Below are 15,509 nucleotides of genomic sequence, written 5' to 3'. Positions count from 1 at the left end.
AAGTCCTGGTTAACAGGATGTGAAAATGTTAGCCATTCAGTCATGTCCAACTGTCTGCGACACCATGGACTATAGCCTCCCAGGCTCCTCTGTCCATGGGGTTTCCCAGGCAAGAAGACTGGAGTGGGCTGTCATGCCCTTCTTCAGGGGATCTTCCTGATCCAGGGATCAAACCCGGGTCTCCAGTATTGCAGGCAGATTCTTTAGCATCTGAGCCACCAGGGAAGCCCTAACAGGAATGTACTGATTGTATTATCTATTTGTTGACATTAACCAAAAGTAGCCCTGTACAATGCTCAGAAAAACCAGTATCTAAATGCTAATATGTGAGCACAGGGAAACTTTAAGATAAATAGCAGAGCTGACTCTGTTCCTGTCTCTAGTATGTCACATTAACCACTGATCATTATTTTTTTTTTTTTCTTTTACCTTATAATAAAATTTAGCAAGAGAATGGCAAAAAAGATTTTAAATTATCAAAAGGATAATTTGAGATACAGTGAAACATGCCCTACGTGTGTCTGTGTCTTCAGAGATTTACTGGTGATCATAGAACCTGTATAAACCCTATAAATAAATTATATGTGCAGTATATATAAATATACGCAGCCCTTTACCAACAGGGCACATAATCAAAACATTTGGGGGGAAAAACAAAACAAAAAAACAACACAAAATACTTGGGGGAATTCCCTGGCGGTTTAGTGGTTAGGACTTGGTGCTGAGGGCATGGGTTCAATCCTTGGTCAGGAAACTAAGATCTCGCAAGCTATGTGCCATGCCCCCCCCCCCCCCCACCAGTTTGGAAACCATGGGTCTACAGGCTTCTATGACATTTTCTAACCTAAATATCAGAGTCTGGAAAGGACCAGGAAGACCAGCCTGATCCAGGAGTACAGAGGTTAAGAACAGGAAAGAGAAAAACCAGAAAACAAAATAACTAAGTTTATTCATCCTCCTCCAGAGAATGTTTTCCCTGAAACAGTCTCTCTGACACCAAGCCCTGCTTCCACGACTGAGCTGTCAGGACCCTTCCTCCTTTTACTTTCCCAGGTAACCCAGACCTTTGGAAACAGATGCTTGAAACCAAACCAGGGTGAAACACAGTGGCAGGCCCTCCATAATCCCAGTTCTAGAATGTCCAAGCTGCCACACAAGAGGCTGTTGGGAGCGGCCTCCAGTTCCGAGATGAAGCCCCCTCTGCTGCTGTCAGCGGGAGGTCACTAGTTCTTTTAGGAGGAAGGGCTTTGCTGCCTCCAGGATGTCCAGTTTAGGGTCCAGTGAGCGGCCAAGCCCCTCCAACACCATGATGGCAAACACGATTGAGGCAAAGTTGCTCTCAAGCTTTACCTGAAACAGAAAAACAGGGGTTCTTTCTGAAGCCCATGGATAGACGGAGAGTATCCTGAGTAGTTACCAGGTCAACTTCCACTCCTGGCATCGTGTGTCTGCCCACATGATTTTTACTATCTACGTAACATTCTTAGAGATAAAGGACAGAAATGGTATGGACCTAACAGAAGCAGAAAATATTAAGAAGTGGCAAGAATACACTTCATGACCCAGAAATGTCTTTTTTCTAAGAATACACTGTATGACCCAGATCTTCATGACCCAGAAAACCACGATGGTGTGATCACTCACCTAGAGCCAGACATCTTGAAATGCAAAGCCAAGTGGGCCTTAGAAAACATCACTATGAACAAAGCTAGTGGAGGTGATGGAATTCCAGTTGAGCTATTTCAAATCCTAAAAGATGATGCTGTGAAAATGCTGCACTCAATATGCCAGCAAATTTGGAAAACTCAGCAGTGGCCTCAGGACTGGAAAAGGTCAGGTTTCATTCCAATCCCAAAGAAAGGCAATGCCAAAGAATGTTCCCACTACCACACAATTGCATTCATCTCACATGCTAGCAAGGTTCTGCTCAAAATTCTCCAAGCCAGGCTTCATCAGTACATGAACTATGAACTTCCAGAGTTCAAGCTGGATTTAGAAAAGGCAGAGGAACCAGAGATCAAATGACCAACATCTGCTGGATCATCAAAAAAGCAAGAGAGTTCCAGAAAAACATCTACTTCTGCTTTATTGACTATGCCAAAGCCTTTGACTGTGTGGATCACAACAAACTGTGGAAAATTCTTCAAGAGACGGGAATACCAGACCACCTGACTTGCCTCCTGAGAAATCTGTATGCAGGTCAAGAAGCAACAGTTAGAACTGGACATGGAACAACAGATTGATTCCAAATTGGGAAAGGTGTACATCAAGGCTAATTAACCTTATACACCCTGCTTAATTAATTTATATGCAGAGTGCATCATGAGAAACACTGGGCTGGATGAAGCACAAGCTGGAATCAAGATTGCTGGGAGAAATATCAATAACCTCAGATATGCAGATGACACCACACTTATGCCAGAAAGCGAAGAAGAACTAAAGAGCCTCTTGATGAAAGTGAAAGAGGAGGGTGAAAAAGTTGGCTTAAAACTCAATATTCAGAAAACTAAGATCATGGCATCCGGTCCCATCACCCCATGGTAAATAGATGGGGAAACAATGGAAACAGTGAAAGACTTTATTTTTCTGGCCTTCAAAATCACTGCACATGGTGACTGCAGCCATGAAATTAAAAGATACTTGCTCCTTGGAAGAAAAGTTATGACCAACCTAGACAGCATATTAAAAAGCAGAGATGTTACCTTGTCAATAAAGGTCCATCTGGTCAAAGCTATGGATGTGAGAGTTGAACTATAAAAAGAAAGCTGAGCACCAAAGAATTGATGCTTTTGAACTGAGGTGTTGGAGAAGACTCTTGAGAGTCCCTTGGGCTGCAGGGAGATCCAACCAGTCCATCCTAAGGAAATCAGTCCTGAATATTCATTGCATGGGCTGATGCTGAGGCTGAAACTCCCATACTCTGGCCACCTGATGTGAAGCACTGACTCATTGGTAAAGACCCTGATGCTGGGAAAGATTGAAGGCAGGAGGAAAAGGGAACAACAGAGGATAAGATGGTTGGATGGCATCACTGACTCAATGGACATGAGTTTGAGTAAGCTCCGGGAGTTGGTGATAGACAGAGAAGACTGGCCTGCTGCAGTCCATGGGGTAGCAAAGAGTTGGACGTGACTGAGTGACTGAACTGAACATTCTTTTCCCTATCCAGTCAGTTTTCCCGCCATCTCATCTACTCACCCAACCCCCCCCTACCCACTAGACATAGTAAGAAAAAATCTGGGGGATGCAGTGTGTACAGTGTGAATGTGTGAATAACTTAGAAGATACTAAACTGAAAAGTTCACAGCTAACACCAGAAACTGGGCTTCCCTGGTGGCTCAACAGTCAAGAACCTGCCTGCCAGTGCAGGAGACTTGGGTTCAGTCCCTGGGTCGGGAAGATCCCCTGGAGAAGGGAAAGGCTACCACTCCAGTATTCTTGCCTAGAGAATTCCACAGACAGAGGAGCCTGGTGGGCTACAGGCCATGGCATCGCAAAGAGCCAGACACAACTTATCGACTAAACAACAAACACCACCAGAAACTATCAATCTAAATATGGGTCATGCTTCAAAATCCACAGTAGTCTTTTTGAGACCAAGCATGTCTGGCTTTGCTCAAATACAGCAGGTTTCTTCCCCTTTGGAGCCAGGCTAACAGTAATAATAGTTTACATGGATTACCCAGTTAATCCTCAAAAGTAGTCATTGTGCCCACTCAGTAGATAAGGAAGCTAAGGCTCAGGGTGGCTGAGTGATTTGCTCAAGTCCTCTGGGTTAGGAGGAGTCTGTTTGTTTGTTTTAGTCACCAAGTCATGTCCGACTCTTTTGGGATCCCGTGGACTGTAGCCCACCAGGCTCCTCTGTCCATGGGATTTCCCAGGCAAGAATACTGGAGAGGGTAGCCGTTCCCTTCTCCAGGGGATCTTCCCAAACTAGGGATTGAACTTATGTCTCCTGCATTGACAAGAGTGTTCTTAACCACTGAACCACCAGGGAAACTCACATGAGGAAGAGTTGAGCCAGGATTTAAACCTAGAACAGGAATCTGCTTTCAGGTGGACAGAAGGTCAGGAAATCGAAGGATGACTCATGGGGAAATAACCTTTCATGAAAGCAAAGAGTCTTTGTCTCAGTTAAGGCCCAAAAAAGTTGTCTGAGGGGTCAGATGGGCCAATCAGAAGAAAGCAGCGTGTTATGTATGCACACTCATGGTGGGAGTGTAGAAATGTGTAGACTTTGGAAAACAGTATGGAGAAAAAGCTAAAATAATAATATGTATAAATCTATAAGAAAGTGAAGTTGCTCAGTTGTGCCCAACTCTTTGTGACCTTGTGGACTGTAGCCCGCCAGGCTCCTCCGTCCATGGGATTCTCCAGGCAAGGATACTGGAGTGGATTGCCATTCCTTCTCCAGGGTATCTTCCCAACCCAGGAATCAAACCCAGGTCTCCCGCATTGCAGGCAGACACTTTACTCTCTGAGCCACCAGGGGAAGCCCCATATAAATTTATACTTAAATTTAAAAAAACCAACTATATCATCTAGCAATCCCAATTCTGTGTAAATATCCAAAAGAATTTGAAACCAGGATCTCAAAGAGATATTTGTTCACTGCAGCACTGTTCTTAGTAGCCAAGAGGTACAAGTGGCCCAAATGTCCATCAGAGGATGAACAAATAAAGAAAATTATGGTTATGTACATACCATGGAATATTATCTAGTCTTTAAAAAGGAAATCCTGTCATCTGCTACAACGTCCATGAACCTCAAGAACACTCCATTGAGTGAAATAAGCCAGTCACGGAAGAACAAATACCATATGATCCTACTTATAGGAGAAATCAAGAGCTATCGAAACCATGGACCTGGTGGTTGTCAGGGGCTTAGGTAAGAGAGACAAGGAGTTTTTGTTCAGTAGGTATAGGGCTCTATTAGAGATCTAGAGATCTGTTACACAACTACGTGGATGTGGTTGACACTGCTGAATGGTACACTTGGAGGTGGGTAGGGGCAAACTGTATATTAGTTTTTAACCATAATTTAAAATTTTTTAATTATTTTAAATTAAGTGCCTGGTGAAATATTCGAAGAGAATGGCTATACTTGGCCCTCTCTCTGCTCTCCCATCCTGGGAATCACAGTGACAACAGCAAACATCTAAAGCACTGGTAACTGTTGTGTCTCACGCAGTGTGTGAGGAAGGCTGCGTACCAGTGGGAGCCCCAAGGCTAAAGAACAAAGTCACGGGAAGTGGGGCTCCCTGGGCGGGCGGCCTTGGGGGCCAGGGCGAGTTGTTTGGTGCCAGCCTTGAGGAATGTTGGGATTAAATCAGATACTAATAGATGTTATCCAACTGAATTAGGTGGATAGAGGGAGGTCACAGCACACTGATCACCGTGTCACAGCCTCATCTGGCCCTCCTGGCAGCCCCGGGGCCTTGGAGAGGCTGCCCAGGTCAGAGCTGGCTACAAGCCTCACCCTCCAGCAACCTGTCCTGAGCAAATAAACTCCCAGGAGTGTGTGTTCATTCCCAGTTGTCTCTAAGCCAACCCCCAGCAATGATGAAAGCTTTCCCTAATTCTAACGTGAGATTTAAGTCATTTTAAAAATAGAACTTGTCAAAACTCTTGGAAAGCATAAAGTTTTTCCCCCCAAATCCCACCAACGTGGGGTTACAATGTGATCAAAGGAAAACCTTGCTGGACGTCAGGGAGTAGAAACAGCACTCTTAGCAGAGGGATCGGTGTACAGAACATTTCCAGAAAAGATCTCCCGTAAAAGAACCTGCCACAACCCTGAGGCCACTGGCCTTCCCCACAGACCTCCCTCCTGCCTGACCAGAGTGCAAGCTCCCCACACAGGCCTCACCTTGTGAGTCATCAGCAACTTAAAGACATTCGAAAGAAGGCTGGAAACTTGAAGCTGGAAAACAGAGAGTTACAGGGAACCACTTCTCTCCCTCACCTGCCCCTCACCCACATCCACACCCACAACCCCCCGCTCCACACCCACACACACCCCACTGATCAGAAATGGACTGCCTGACAAATCCCCAAAAGGACTACATTCACACAAGCCCAACTTCCACCTCATGACTGAGTTCAAAGGCCCCTCCCCCCCAGGAGAACCAGCCTGGAGGCCTCTACCCCAGCACGCCCGGCACATACAGAAATCACACTGGAATAAATAAGACAGGCAGTGCCAAGGGCCAGCTGCCGCTCCTCATTGCCACCTCTTTTTCTGACTTGATCTGGCCAGAGTGGACTTGGGAATGAACTTGGGAAGAAAAGTCAGCTTTGTTAGAACTGTGCAGAATTCAAAGTGGGCTCCACTTCAGGTAAGGGCTTCCCTGGTGGCTCAGATGGTAAAGAATCTGCCTGCAATGCGGGAGACCGGAGTTCGATCCCTGGGTCTGGGAAGTTCCCCTGGAGAAGGGAACGGCAACCCACTCCAGTATTTTTGCCTGGAGAATCCCCTGGACAGAGGAGTCTGGCAGGCTGCAGTCCATGGGGGTTGCAAAAAGTCGGACACAGGTGAGCAACTAAAGCTTTCACTTTTCTGCTTCAGGTCTAAATAAAGGATATGAACACTAGGTGAGTCCTTTGTCTGCTCAGGGGCCTCCGTGCTCCCGCCCCCACCCCATGCTCAGCTGAGCTCCACATAGATGGAGCGGCAGCTACACCTGGGTCTGGACAGATGTGCAGTATCACATGTATCACCCCCTCCCCCCGCAACCACCCAGGAGAGCCCGGTCAAGGAGCCACTCTTGAGAGCTGGAGATTTCAGTGGGCCTCCTTACCCCTGGAGGATGTGAGCAGAGGAAAAGGCCCTCCAGTGGCCTGCTCACCTTTTCCAGGGTGATGGTGTTCTTCCTGGCCTGGGTCACCAGCCGGGCCATCTCAGCCTTAAATCCCTCCACGTCCTCGCACTCGCTGGCCCGGGCGTGATGCAGGATGAGCTCAGCCACCCTTTGGCCCTGGAAGATGGAAAAGGAAAAAACATGCTAGAATCAAGAGGGCCTAACCCTGGATTCTCTGCCCAAATGTTTTCATATCTAGTTCTTTCCATCCCAGTTTCTCTACCCTCCTGCTTTTGCACCCCCTTCATCCATTTTTTTTACCTCGCTGCCTTCCAATAATACCTGGTCGTCAATCAAAACCTTTTGATGCTTCTCTCGGTTGGCGAGGCCCCACCCGTGCTCAGCACAATCAGAGGCAGGAGCTGTGTGGTCTCCTTTGTCTCCGAGGCCACACAGGCCCAGTGGCCAAGCCCCACTGCTCACGCGCCTCGAGGCACTGCCTGCCAACCAACCGGCCTGGCCCAAAGGCCTGCCTCCGGGACAGACTAGTCATACTCTCCTTGAGGGCGGTCTTCCTGCCTGAGCAGAATTCCCCGCTCACAGCCTGCTGGCTCCTCCTCCACCCAGGATGCTCCAAGGTCTTCCTAACGCCCACCTGGGCCCCTTGGTCATGGCCCAGGAGCCAAGCTCTTCCTCCTTGACTGTGACCTTCTTCCTCTGCCCAAACCTGTGCAGAGGAGCACCTCCCAGCCCCCACCCATCACTGCACCTAGATGTTTAACCTTGGCCTGGGGGACACTTTCAAACTGGCTCAGACTCAAGCCTCTGGTCTATCTACCACCACCCCCAATCCACCCCAGAAGCCTCCTAAGCAGGGGCTTCTCTCAATTTTGCCCTTTTTTCCCAGGTTTTTTTTCCCCCAAAATTTATTTATTTAGCTGCATCAGGTCTTATTTATGGCATGTGGGACCTTTAGTTATGGCATGCAAACTTCTAGTCCCAGCATGTGGGATCTATTTCCCTGACCAGGGATCGAACCCAGGCCCTCTGCACTGGGAGTGCGGACCACCAGGGAAGTCTGTCCAGCTCGTCTTTCCCGGGGTCATTCCTGCTGGAGAATTCACTGTCACCCTTGATGTGGCACTTTAGATTGACTCCCGCAGAGGTTTCGCTGAGTCCCTTTTCCTAAATCACAATTCTCAACCACAGGAGCTCCTCCGAGGGATGGGATGAGAACTGAAAACGAGTCATCTCCCCCTGCCCCAGGTGACTTCCCACACAGGGAGAGTTAGTTCCCTGAGCCGCTGCTGCTTTCCAGCCCCACCTTCTCAGAGCAGATGGCACGCACTTGAGGCCGCTATTATTGTCAAGAAGCTAGCATTTCCAAAGCCCAACTGTATAGTGACTGAGGACGGAAGAGAAACCACCAGAACATCACTTGAGAAGGAGGCACTGCTTCCCATCATCCTAAACCATGAGCTGCCAGGAACAAGCCTGTTCTGTCTACGGACCCTCGGTGGCTTCATCTCCTGGGCTTCTCTTCCTCCTCCCTCCTTCCTCTCTCGGGAGCACCCTTGGCAAATGCCAGCATTAACAAGAATGACAAACCCTGAGGAGCCCCCTGGTTAAAAAAAAAAACTCGGCCCCAACCCCCCGAGGGCCCAGCGGGCCTCACCTGGCCCATGGCCACGGCCATGAAGACAGCCCGGAAGTTCCTCAGGTCGGCGGCCTGCAGCTCGGCCACGATGCCGGCATCCAGCAGCACCAGGCGCAGCGGGCAGCGGGCCGGCGACACGGCCACCGCCAGCGCCTCGCAGACGTCCACCTGCTGCAGCCGCGCCTCTGGGCCCTGAGCAAGACCGTCGGCGCCCTGGACGAGGATGTTCCCAGGGTGAAGGTCCGCGTGGACGAAGTTGTCCACAAATATCTGCGGAGAGACCAGAGCTACTCCAGGCTGAGTCAACCTCACCATCCCACCTCTACCAGGCCACGCGCAGAAAAGCTTCCAGGGTGACGGCAAGTTCCCGGAGATCTAGGACAAGGCAGGGAGGCGGCTGCGCGCCCCGCTGTGAGCTCACCATCTTCAGGAGCATGTTGATCCCCAGCCGCGCAATCTTCCTCTTCACGTCCAGGGGAATCCCTGCATGCTGGTAACTGGACACGGGCACACTCTCCTGTGAGGAAGACGGGGTGAGAACCGCTTCAACGGCACAGCCACGACTGCCCAGCTCCTCATCCTCCCAGGGACACACAGTTACTGCCTTCCCTCTGATTGGGAAATGACCCAAAGAGTTTTTCCTTTCCCAGAACGCCTGTGAATCCATCACCCACAAGTGAGTTGTAACCGACATTTACACTTCCCTTCTATAATACATCTCAACAAGTCCATAGGTTCCCAGGGAGGAAACCCACTGACTGCCGCCCACAGGTAAGAGAGGCTGTGAGGTCAGGATGAGCTTGTTTCTAGTCAAGAATCATCATCACTTCTCGGCCTTTTGGCTAAGATCAAGGGTAGTATCTAGTCAAGAATCAGCCAACAGGGACACGAAGGAGCTCTGCGACCTCACTGGAGGAGAAAGAAAAGGAAGAGAGAAGGGGAGCTGCTCTATAGGCACTTGAGACAGGTTGGCTATTTAATTGTCAAACCAGCCTGTTGAGATAGATCTTGTAATCTTAATTAACAAATTAAAGAACTAAAGCCCAGAGAGTTTAAGTAACTTGCTCAACGTCACACAGCTAGTAACAGTGGGTCATTCAGGCCACTCCTCTGGGTCGCATTACCATCTTTACAAATGAAGCTGGACCAGAAGACAGCTGAGGCCATGAGGCACTTCCTCTGTGCATACTCTGTGTGCAGGACACTTTGCATTCAACGTGTCATCGCCTCCTACGAGGCAGGAAGGGTATCCTGCTGTTCTGCAGGAGGTAACTGAAGCCACCCAGCAAATATTGGGTTGGCCAAAAAAGTCATTCCGATTTTTTGTAACAGCGTATGGAAAAACCCAAGTCAGATACAATTGGCAGAGCAGACTTCCAGCAAGTCTGAGGGCAGGGCCAGGCTCTTCCCCGCCTTGCTACCCTACCTCCCACCCTCAGGCGGATTCAAACCCCTCTCAGACTCAAGCCTTCCTGTGGAGCAGAGATAAAAGGCAAATGGCTAAGGGAAGCTCTCCTTCTTACTTCGTATGTCTCCACCAGAACATCCTTGGTGACGAAGGGACGCAGAGGCGTGGGGAACTTGACGGAGTTCACATTTAGGAAGTTGCACTGGAAGAGTTCGAGATTCCGAGCCTCATACCGCAGGTCGATCTACAGGCAAGTGGAGAGAAAAGGTGAGGGAGGGGCTAGTCTGGGCCAGGGACAGCAACACTGAAGCCCCCAAGAGCTGGCAGAGCCCGAGACTCACCTGCCTGCACCAGCTAACCTCCTGCAGAACTCCCAGGACACCTGAGGGTGAAGGCCGCCCCGGAAGTCCCGATCCCCCATCCCTCCCCACCACGTGACTCCAAGCTGCAGACAACAGACACACTGGAGAACTTAACAGATTTCACACTCACCCCGCCCCAAGAGTCACTGCAGAGGATTCCTTCTCTCACCCTTCACACCCATGGGAGACCCACTGCCATCAGCTCTGTAGCCCTCACCACGCTCAGAGCTGTTTTTTTCCATCCCACTGTTCCTCCCAAGGTGACTCGAAACCAGTCACCTGAACCCCAGCAGAGGTGTCTTAGTTGGGTTCCCTGTCCCCCAGCTCCCCTCTCTACAATCCATCTGCTGGTGCCCGCCACCACCACCTGCAGGATAGAGTCTGCATTGGTTAGGAAGACGTCCAAGGTGGGTCATGGTCTGGGCCCAGCTTCTTCCTCCAGGTCCAGCTCTTGTGATACAGCCTCCTTTTTTTACAGCCCCAAACTCCAGCTGCACCCAATCTGTAGAGCGGGAGCATCCCAGCCCACCTAACACTTCCCCTCTGAGTGCCTTCTGTACTCCACCTGACTGGAATGTTCTTCCCCCATTGGGTCTAACTGCAGACACTCTCCTTTCAAGATTCCACTCAAGCCTCGGGAGCCTGGACCCGCAGGGTGGAATGACCACTTCCTCTGTTGGGCCTCAGCTAAGCCCAGCTGAGCCCGTAAGAACTCCTATTGGAACTAGCACTTGTGCTGCAAACACTTCACGTCAGCCCTCCTCCTCCTAGTACATACTTCTTGGGACCAGTCAGGAGGGCACATTTGCCCAGCCAGGACTGGGTCCCACCATCAAAGAAGATTCAGGGAACCCCACTTGTTTTCTTTCACCAGATCCTAACAGAGTTTTTAATACTTGTTGTATGAATTTATAAATGAACATACATCCCTCTACATACACCCAGACTCTAAGCTTTCAAGCCAGGCAGCATTATGAGACCACTGAGAGCTACAGCTGGCAGGAAGAGTTGATTTTTGAGGCAAAATGGGGTGAGTTACAGAGCTATAGAGGTCTGAACTTGAAGTGATGGCATCTCACAGTGCGTATCAGACTTCTTGAAGCAGAACTGAAGTTCAGGTGGGTGGTGGAACTAAGAGTATTAACACCAAGATGGGTGTTGGAACAGCAGCTATTTTTCTGTTTTAATTTTCTTTTATTATCAAAAGTAGACACCTCCATATCATAAAGCAAAGCTTTCTAAACGTGAAAATGCATTCCTGGGGCTTAAAACCCTAAGTCAGATGACATAAATGAAGTTGGGCACACGGCCTCTGAAAGCCTGTCAATTTCTGTGCCAACCACCAGAAAGCCAGCACAGATGGCTCCTTGGAGCCTTCAGGGACTCCAGTGTGTCTACTGAGTCTGGCTACTTAAACAGGTGTCCCAAAGGCCCTGGACAGGGCCCTTGTCTACTCATTAAACCCCAGAAACAAAGGAAAACAAAGGCACAGTGTGTGACTTCGCTGATTCTTCTTCTCCTGGAGTGCGGCCATTGATTGCAGCACAGATAATGCTCTATTCGACCAGACTTATTTCGTTTGCAGCCCAGGCTCTATGCAAGACTGCCTTCCCCAAGTTCCCTCGTAGTTACACTGGGCCTGACATGTAGCCTGGGAAGAAGTGAGGTTCATCATTTCCAGGCCTGGCCACAGAATCCTTTACATGACCCTTCATGGTCTCTCTCCCCATTCCATACTGACCCCAATGACTAAATTTGGAGGAAACTGGGTCCCTGAGTAACTATGGAGTGGAGCTCCCACCTGCTCCCTCAGTTTACCTGCATGGAACTTCCATAGAATAGCAAGAAATAACCTTGCTGCCTTAACTCACTGAGGTTTGGATATTCTTTGTTATATCAGCTAGCATCACCTATCCTGACTACTATTCTACATTAGCCATGGCGCCCTGAGAAAAATGCTCATCCATTCAACATTTATGAAACAGCTGCTAACAGCAAAAACTGTTGTATGCTATTTACGACTGAGAGAAGGCGAATTCACCTGTTGCACCATAAGCTTCTCAAATTCCTCCACGATCTCAGGCAAGCTGAGCCACTTGATTCCTGGCAAAAGTGCAAGGACCCGGCTGCCCATCTTCATCAGCAGCAGGTCCATCTGCACCTGAGCGAGCAGGCCAGGGTGCAACACCTGCCAAAAGAGGAACAGTGAGACAGAGGAGGGATCAATCAGGCAGGCACATTTGCCTAGCCAGGGCTGGGGCCCAACATCAAAAGAGATCTAGGGGACTTCCCTGGCAATTCAGCAATTAGGACTCCGTGCTTCCAATGCAGGTTCTACCTCTGGTTGAGAAATGAAGATCACACATGCCTTGTGGTGCAGCCAACATCCCCCCAACCACCCCCCACAGAAAGAGGACCATCAGCTGGCTGAGGGGAAGCAGTTCCAACACCCATTCCTTTGTGCCTTCCTGAGGGGACAAAAGGGCAGCTCCCCTGAGCGGCACTCAGCTTTGCTTGGAAGAATAGGTTGGCTTCCCTTCCAAATACGCTGAGTTTAGATCAGCAGCTCCCAAACATCAGCAAGCATAAAAAAACCAATATGGGCTGCTTGGTAAAGTATGGACCCCCAGCCTCCTCCAAGACCTACTGAATCAGACTGGCTGGGAGGCGGGGTGGAAATCTGCATTTTACTGAGTGTCCAGGTAACTGAGTCAGGTAGTCCTAAGCCTGCAAAATACTGCTCTAGAGTCACAGGACTCCAGAGGTGAGATGGAAAGAGCTCTGGGTTTCAAAAACTCCAGTTCTGCAACTCATCCCCTGTATGAAACCGGACCGGCCACTCAACCTCTTCTCAGCTTCCTGTTCCATCATTTAAAACACGCAGATAACAGCCTCTACCTCCACCACAAATCCTTTTCAGAATAAAGTGGAATGTAAATAAACATGTAAGAAAAACTAGTACAGGGACTTCTTGGCGGTCCAGTGGCTAAGACTCTGGGCTACCAATGCAGGGGGCCCAGGTTCAACCCTTGGTGGGAGAAGGAGATCCCGCGTGCCACAGCTAAGAACCAGCACAGCCAAATAAATAAGCAAAAAAATTTTTTTAAACCTGTTTAAAAAAAAAGTGCCCACCTCAGGCACCTCATACAGATTAAATAAAGGGGACACATTTCCTGGTATACAGCAGGCATCTACTCCTTTAGTCTCCCACAGAGCAAAGGGAAACTTCAAGATACTTTGGACAGGTGTTTCCTAAACATGCCTGATGTTGCGACTCATTTGCAGCATTTATAAAAAAACCAGGTCGGACTCTCCCCTTGGAAATTAGGTTTCAGCCTTGGAAATTAGGTGAAATCAGTGAGGCACCCTTGGGAGGGATTTTTCTGTGAGGGTGAGAGCACCAGGGTATTGGCTACTAGCATCCGCTAGTTCTCCTGGGGGTGTTCGGATCAGGGATGGAAAGGTGTGGAGAGGAGAGATGATGGAGCTGGGCAGGGGTGACTGGAAATGAAGAGACGGAAGCTGATGTTGTAAAAATGAACGCTGCCCTCTTGGACTCGCCATAGCACACCTAACCTAGTCTGTCTCCCATTTATCCCGACCCCAGAGCCAAGAGGTGAGCTGGATGGATGATCGGTCCTCCCCCCGCAGAGACAGCCAACTCCAGAGCCTCTTCATCTTCCTTTTTCAGGCCATTCGCATCACTCTCCTTCAAGCCAAGAAATCAAACAGCTTGCATGTCACAGGTACTCAGAAAATGGTCAAGCTGAAAGAAACCAATGGAAGGCAAAGTGGGGTAATTTGCAAAGGGGTGTATCCTGACCTGGGTAGCTCCGTGGAGTTGGTGAGGTTTTAGAGATGGGAGGGCCTGGCTGCAAACATCAGAACACTTACTTTCACGGCCACGGGGACGAGGTGATCTGGCTCCTGTTCACCGGTGGGCCCTGAAGCCTGAGACAAGGATGCATTGGATCCAACCAGGTCCGCCTTAGGGAAGAGCAGCCTTTCTACAAATGACTGGTCGGCAAGACTCTCTTGAGGCCTCCCTGCCTTCCCCAGGCGTCCAGGGAGCTCGTCCAGCCCCCCACCTGCCCCAGTTTCCAAGGAGAGCTGCAGTCTAGAGGCCGTGGCCAGTCTCTGGATGCTGTCCTTCTCCAGGAAGGAAGGATTGGCACGCGCTTTGTACACTTGGGCCACGCAGCCAGAACCCACTGGCTCCTGCTTCTCAAAGCAGAGGACCCTCCCCCAGTCCTCCCCAAAGGCCTGGCGCAGGAAGTGTTCGGTGTGAGTCCAAGGATGGGGCGAGACCTGGACGTGCAGCCTGGAGAACTGGGCGCAGAACGCCTCTGAGAAGAGATCCCGCCGGGTGCTGGCCCACTGGCCCAGTTTGATGTAGGTGGGGCCCGAGGTCTCGGTGGCTTTCAGAAGCAGGTGGAGCCAGAGACTGGAGACACTGGGAGCCAGGTAGGTGAGGGGATAGAGTAGGAGGAGGGGGAAGAATTTCACCAAGAGAGCCCCTGCTCTGAGCCAGATGCGCACGTGCAGGAGGAGCCAGCCCAGCCGCCCCTCCGGAGGGACTCTCTCCAGCGGCCCATTTTCAGCCAGGTCACTCCAACTGGTCTTCTGCCGACGTACGCTCTCCGGAGACCCCTCGCCAATGTCCTCATAGGTGGAGACGAGTTTGGGCAAAGTGCCAAGCAGAAGCCAACAGAGTCTAGCCTTGCGACAGCCCTCAGAGGGTCTCAGAAGGCCGAGTTCCTTTCTGAGCGCAAAACCTCTCAAGTGCGCCAAGCAGACCCTGAGAGAGAAGCGCCAGGGGGTCACCATCCTCTCCCAGAGGTCACGGCCTCGGCTGCCTGCCTCCACTTAAGGAGGGCCCATCTATGTTCCTTCTTTTCGCAAGGCGGACATGAGTCCGGGCCTCCGCTGAGAATTCCGCTAAAGAGCGAGGCAGCAGCGAGACGAAGGGGGAGCGCAGACCTGGCCGCCCGTGTGCAGTCCCCAGGACAGGGACGTGACCTGCGCGAGGTGGCCGCGCGGGCGGAGACCGAGCCCGGCGACCGCAGGGTCACCGCGCACGCCCGCCGGCGCCAGAGTGCACCCGCCGAGGGCCAGGACGCAGCGGTGCTGCGCGGAGGGGCGCGAGGGGGACCGATCGGAGGGCCGCGGTGCGGAGAGCCTGGTGGGGGTGAGGAAGAACCAGATAAGGCGAGGGGTGGAGAGCTGGGGCCGGGGGCGGGGGCAGCGGGAACGGCCGAGGACCAGGGCGCGAGCGCGCGGTGG

General features: G+C 50.6%; 1 protein-coding gene across 2 annotated transcripts; it reads right to left on the bottom strand.

Annotated features, from left to right (window-relative positions):
* Window positions 1–930: 930 nt before the first annotated feature.
* Window positions 931–15,227, bottom strand: ADCK2 (aarF domain containing kinase 2). 2 transcript variants are annotated; one of them, XM_061165932.1, is made up of 8 exons: window positions 14,121–15,221; window positions 12,268–12,414; window positions 9,980–10,108; window positions 8,878–8,973; window positions 8,475–8,726; window positions 6,848–6,976; window positions 5,869–5,922; window positions 931–1,350 (listed from the first exon to the last, which is right to left on the bottom strand). In XM_061165932.1, the coding sequence occupies exons 1-8, from the start codon at window positions 15,051–15,053 to the stop codon at window positions 1,210–1,212; spliced, it is 1,881 nt and encodes a 626-aa protein (XP_061021915.1). In that variant the 5' UTR covers window positions 15,054–15,221; the 3' UTR covers window positions 931–1,209. The 2 variants fall into 2 exon arrangements, with proteins under 2 accessions (XP_061021915.1, XP_061021916.1); XM_061165933.1 differs by lacking the exon at window positions 5,869–5,922 and having other exon boundaries at window positions 14,121–15,227.
* Window positions 15,228–15,509: the final 282 nt, after the last annotated feature.

The sequence above is a fragment of the Dama dama genome, chromosome 18, assembly GCF_033118175.1.
Source record: "Dama dama isolate Ldn47 chromosome 18, ASM3311817v1, whole genome shotgun sequence".
Lineage (NCBI taxonomy): Eukaryota > Metazoa > Chordata > Mammalia > Artiodactyla > Cervidae > Dama > Dama dama.
The sequence above is the reverse complement of the archived record's forward strand: the minus strand, read 5'-3'. Positions and strand labels throughout refer to the sequence as shown.

What these genes read in the sequence shown, in the direction of transcription:
- ADCK2 (XM_061165932.1), bottom strand. Translation starts at nt 15,053, where the DNA reads ATGGTGACCCCCTGGCGCTTCTCTCTCAGGGTCTGCTTGGCGCACTTG. An exon ending in TTCTGGTGGAGACATACGAA is followed by an intron (nt 8,974 to 9,979) that starts GTAAGAAGGAGA and finishes TCTTCCTCACAG; the next exon opens with GAGAGTGTGCCCGTGTCCAG. An exon ending in TCAACATGCTCCTGAAGATG is followed by an intron (nt 8,727 to 8,877) that starts GTGAGCTCACAG and finishes GTCTCTCCGCAG; the next exon opens with ATATTTGTGGACAACTTCGT.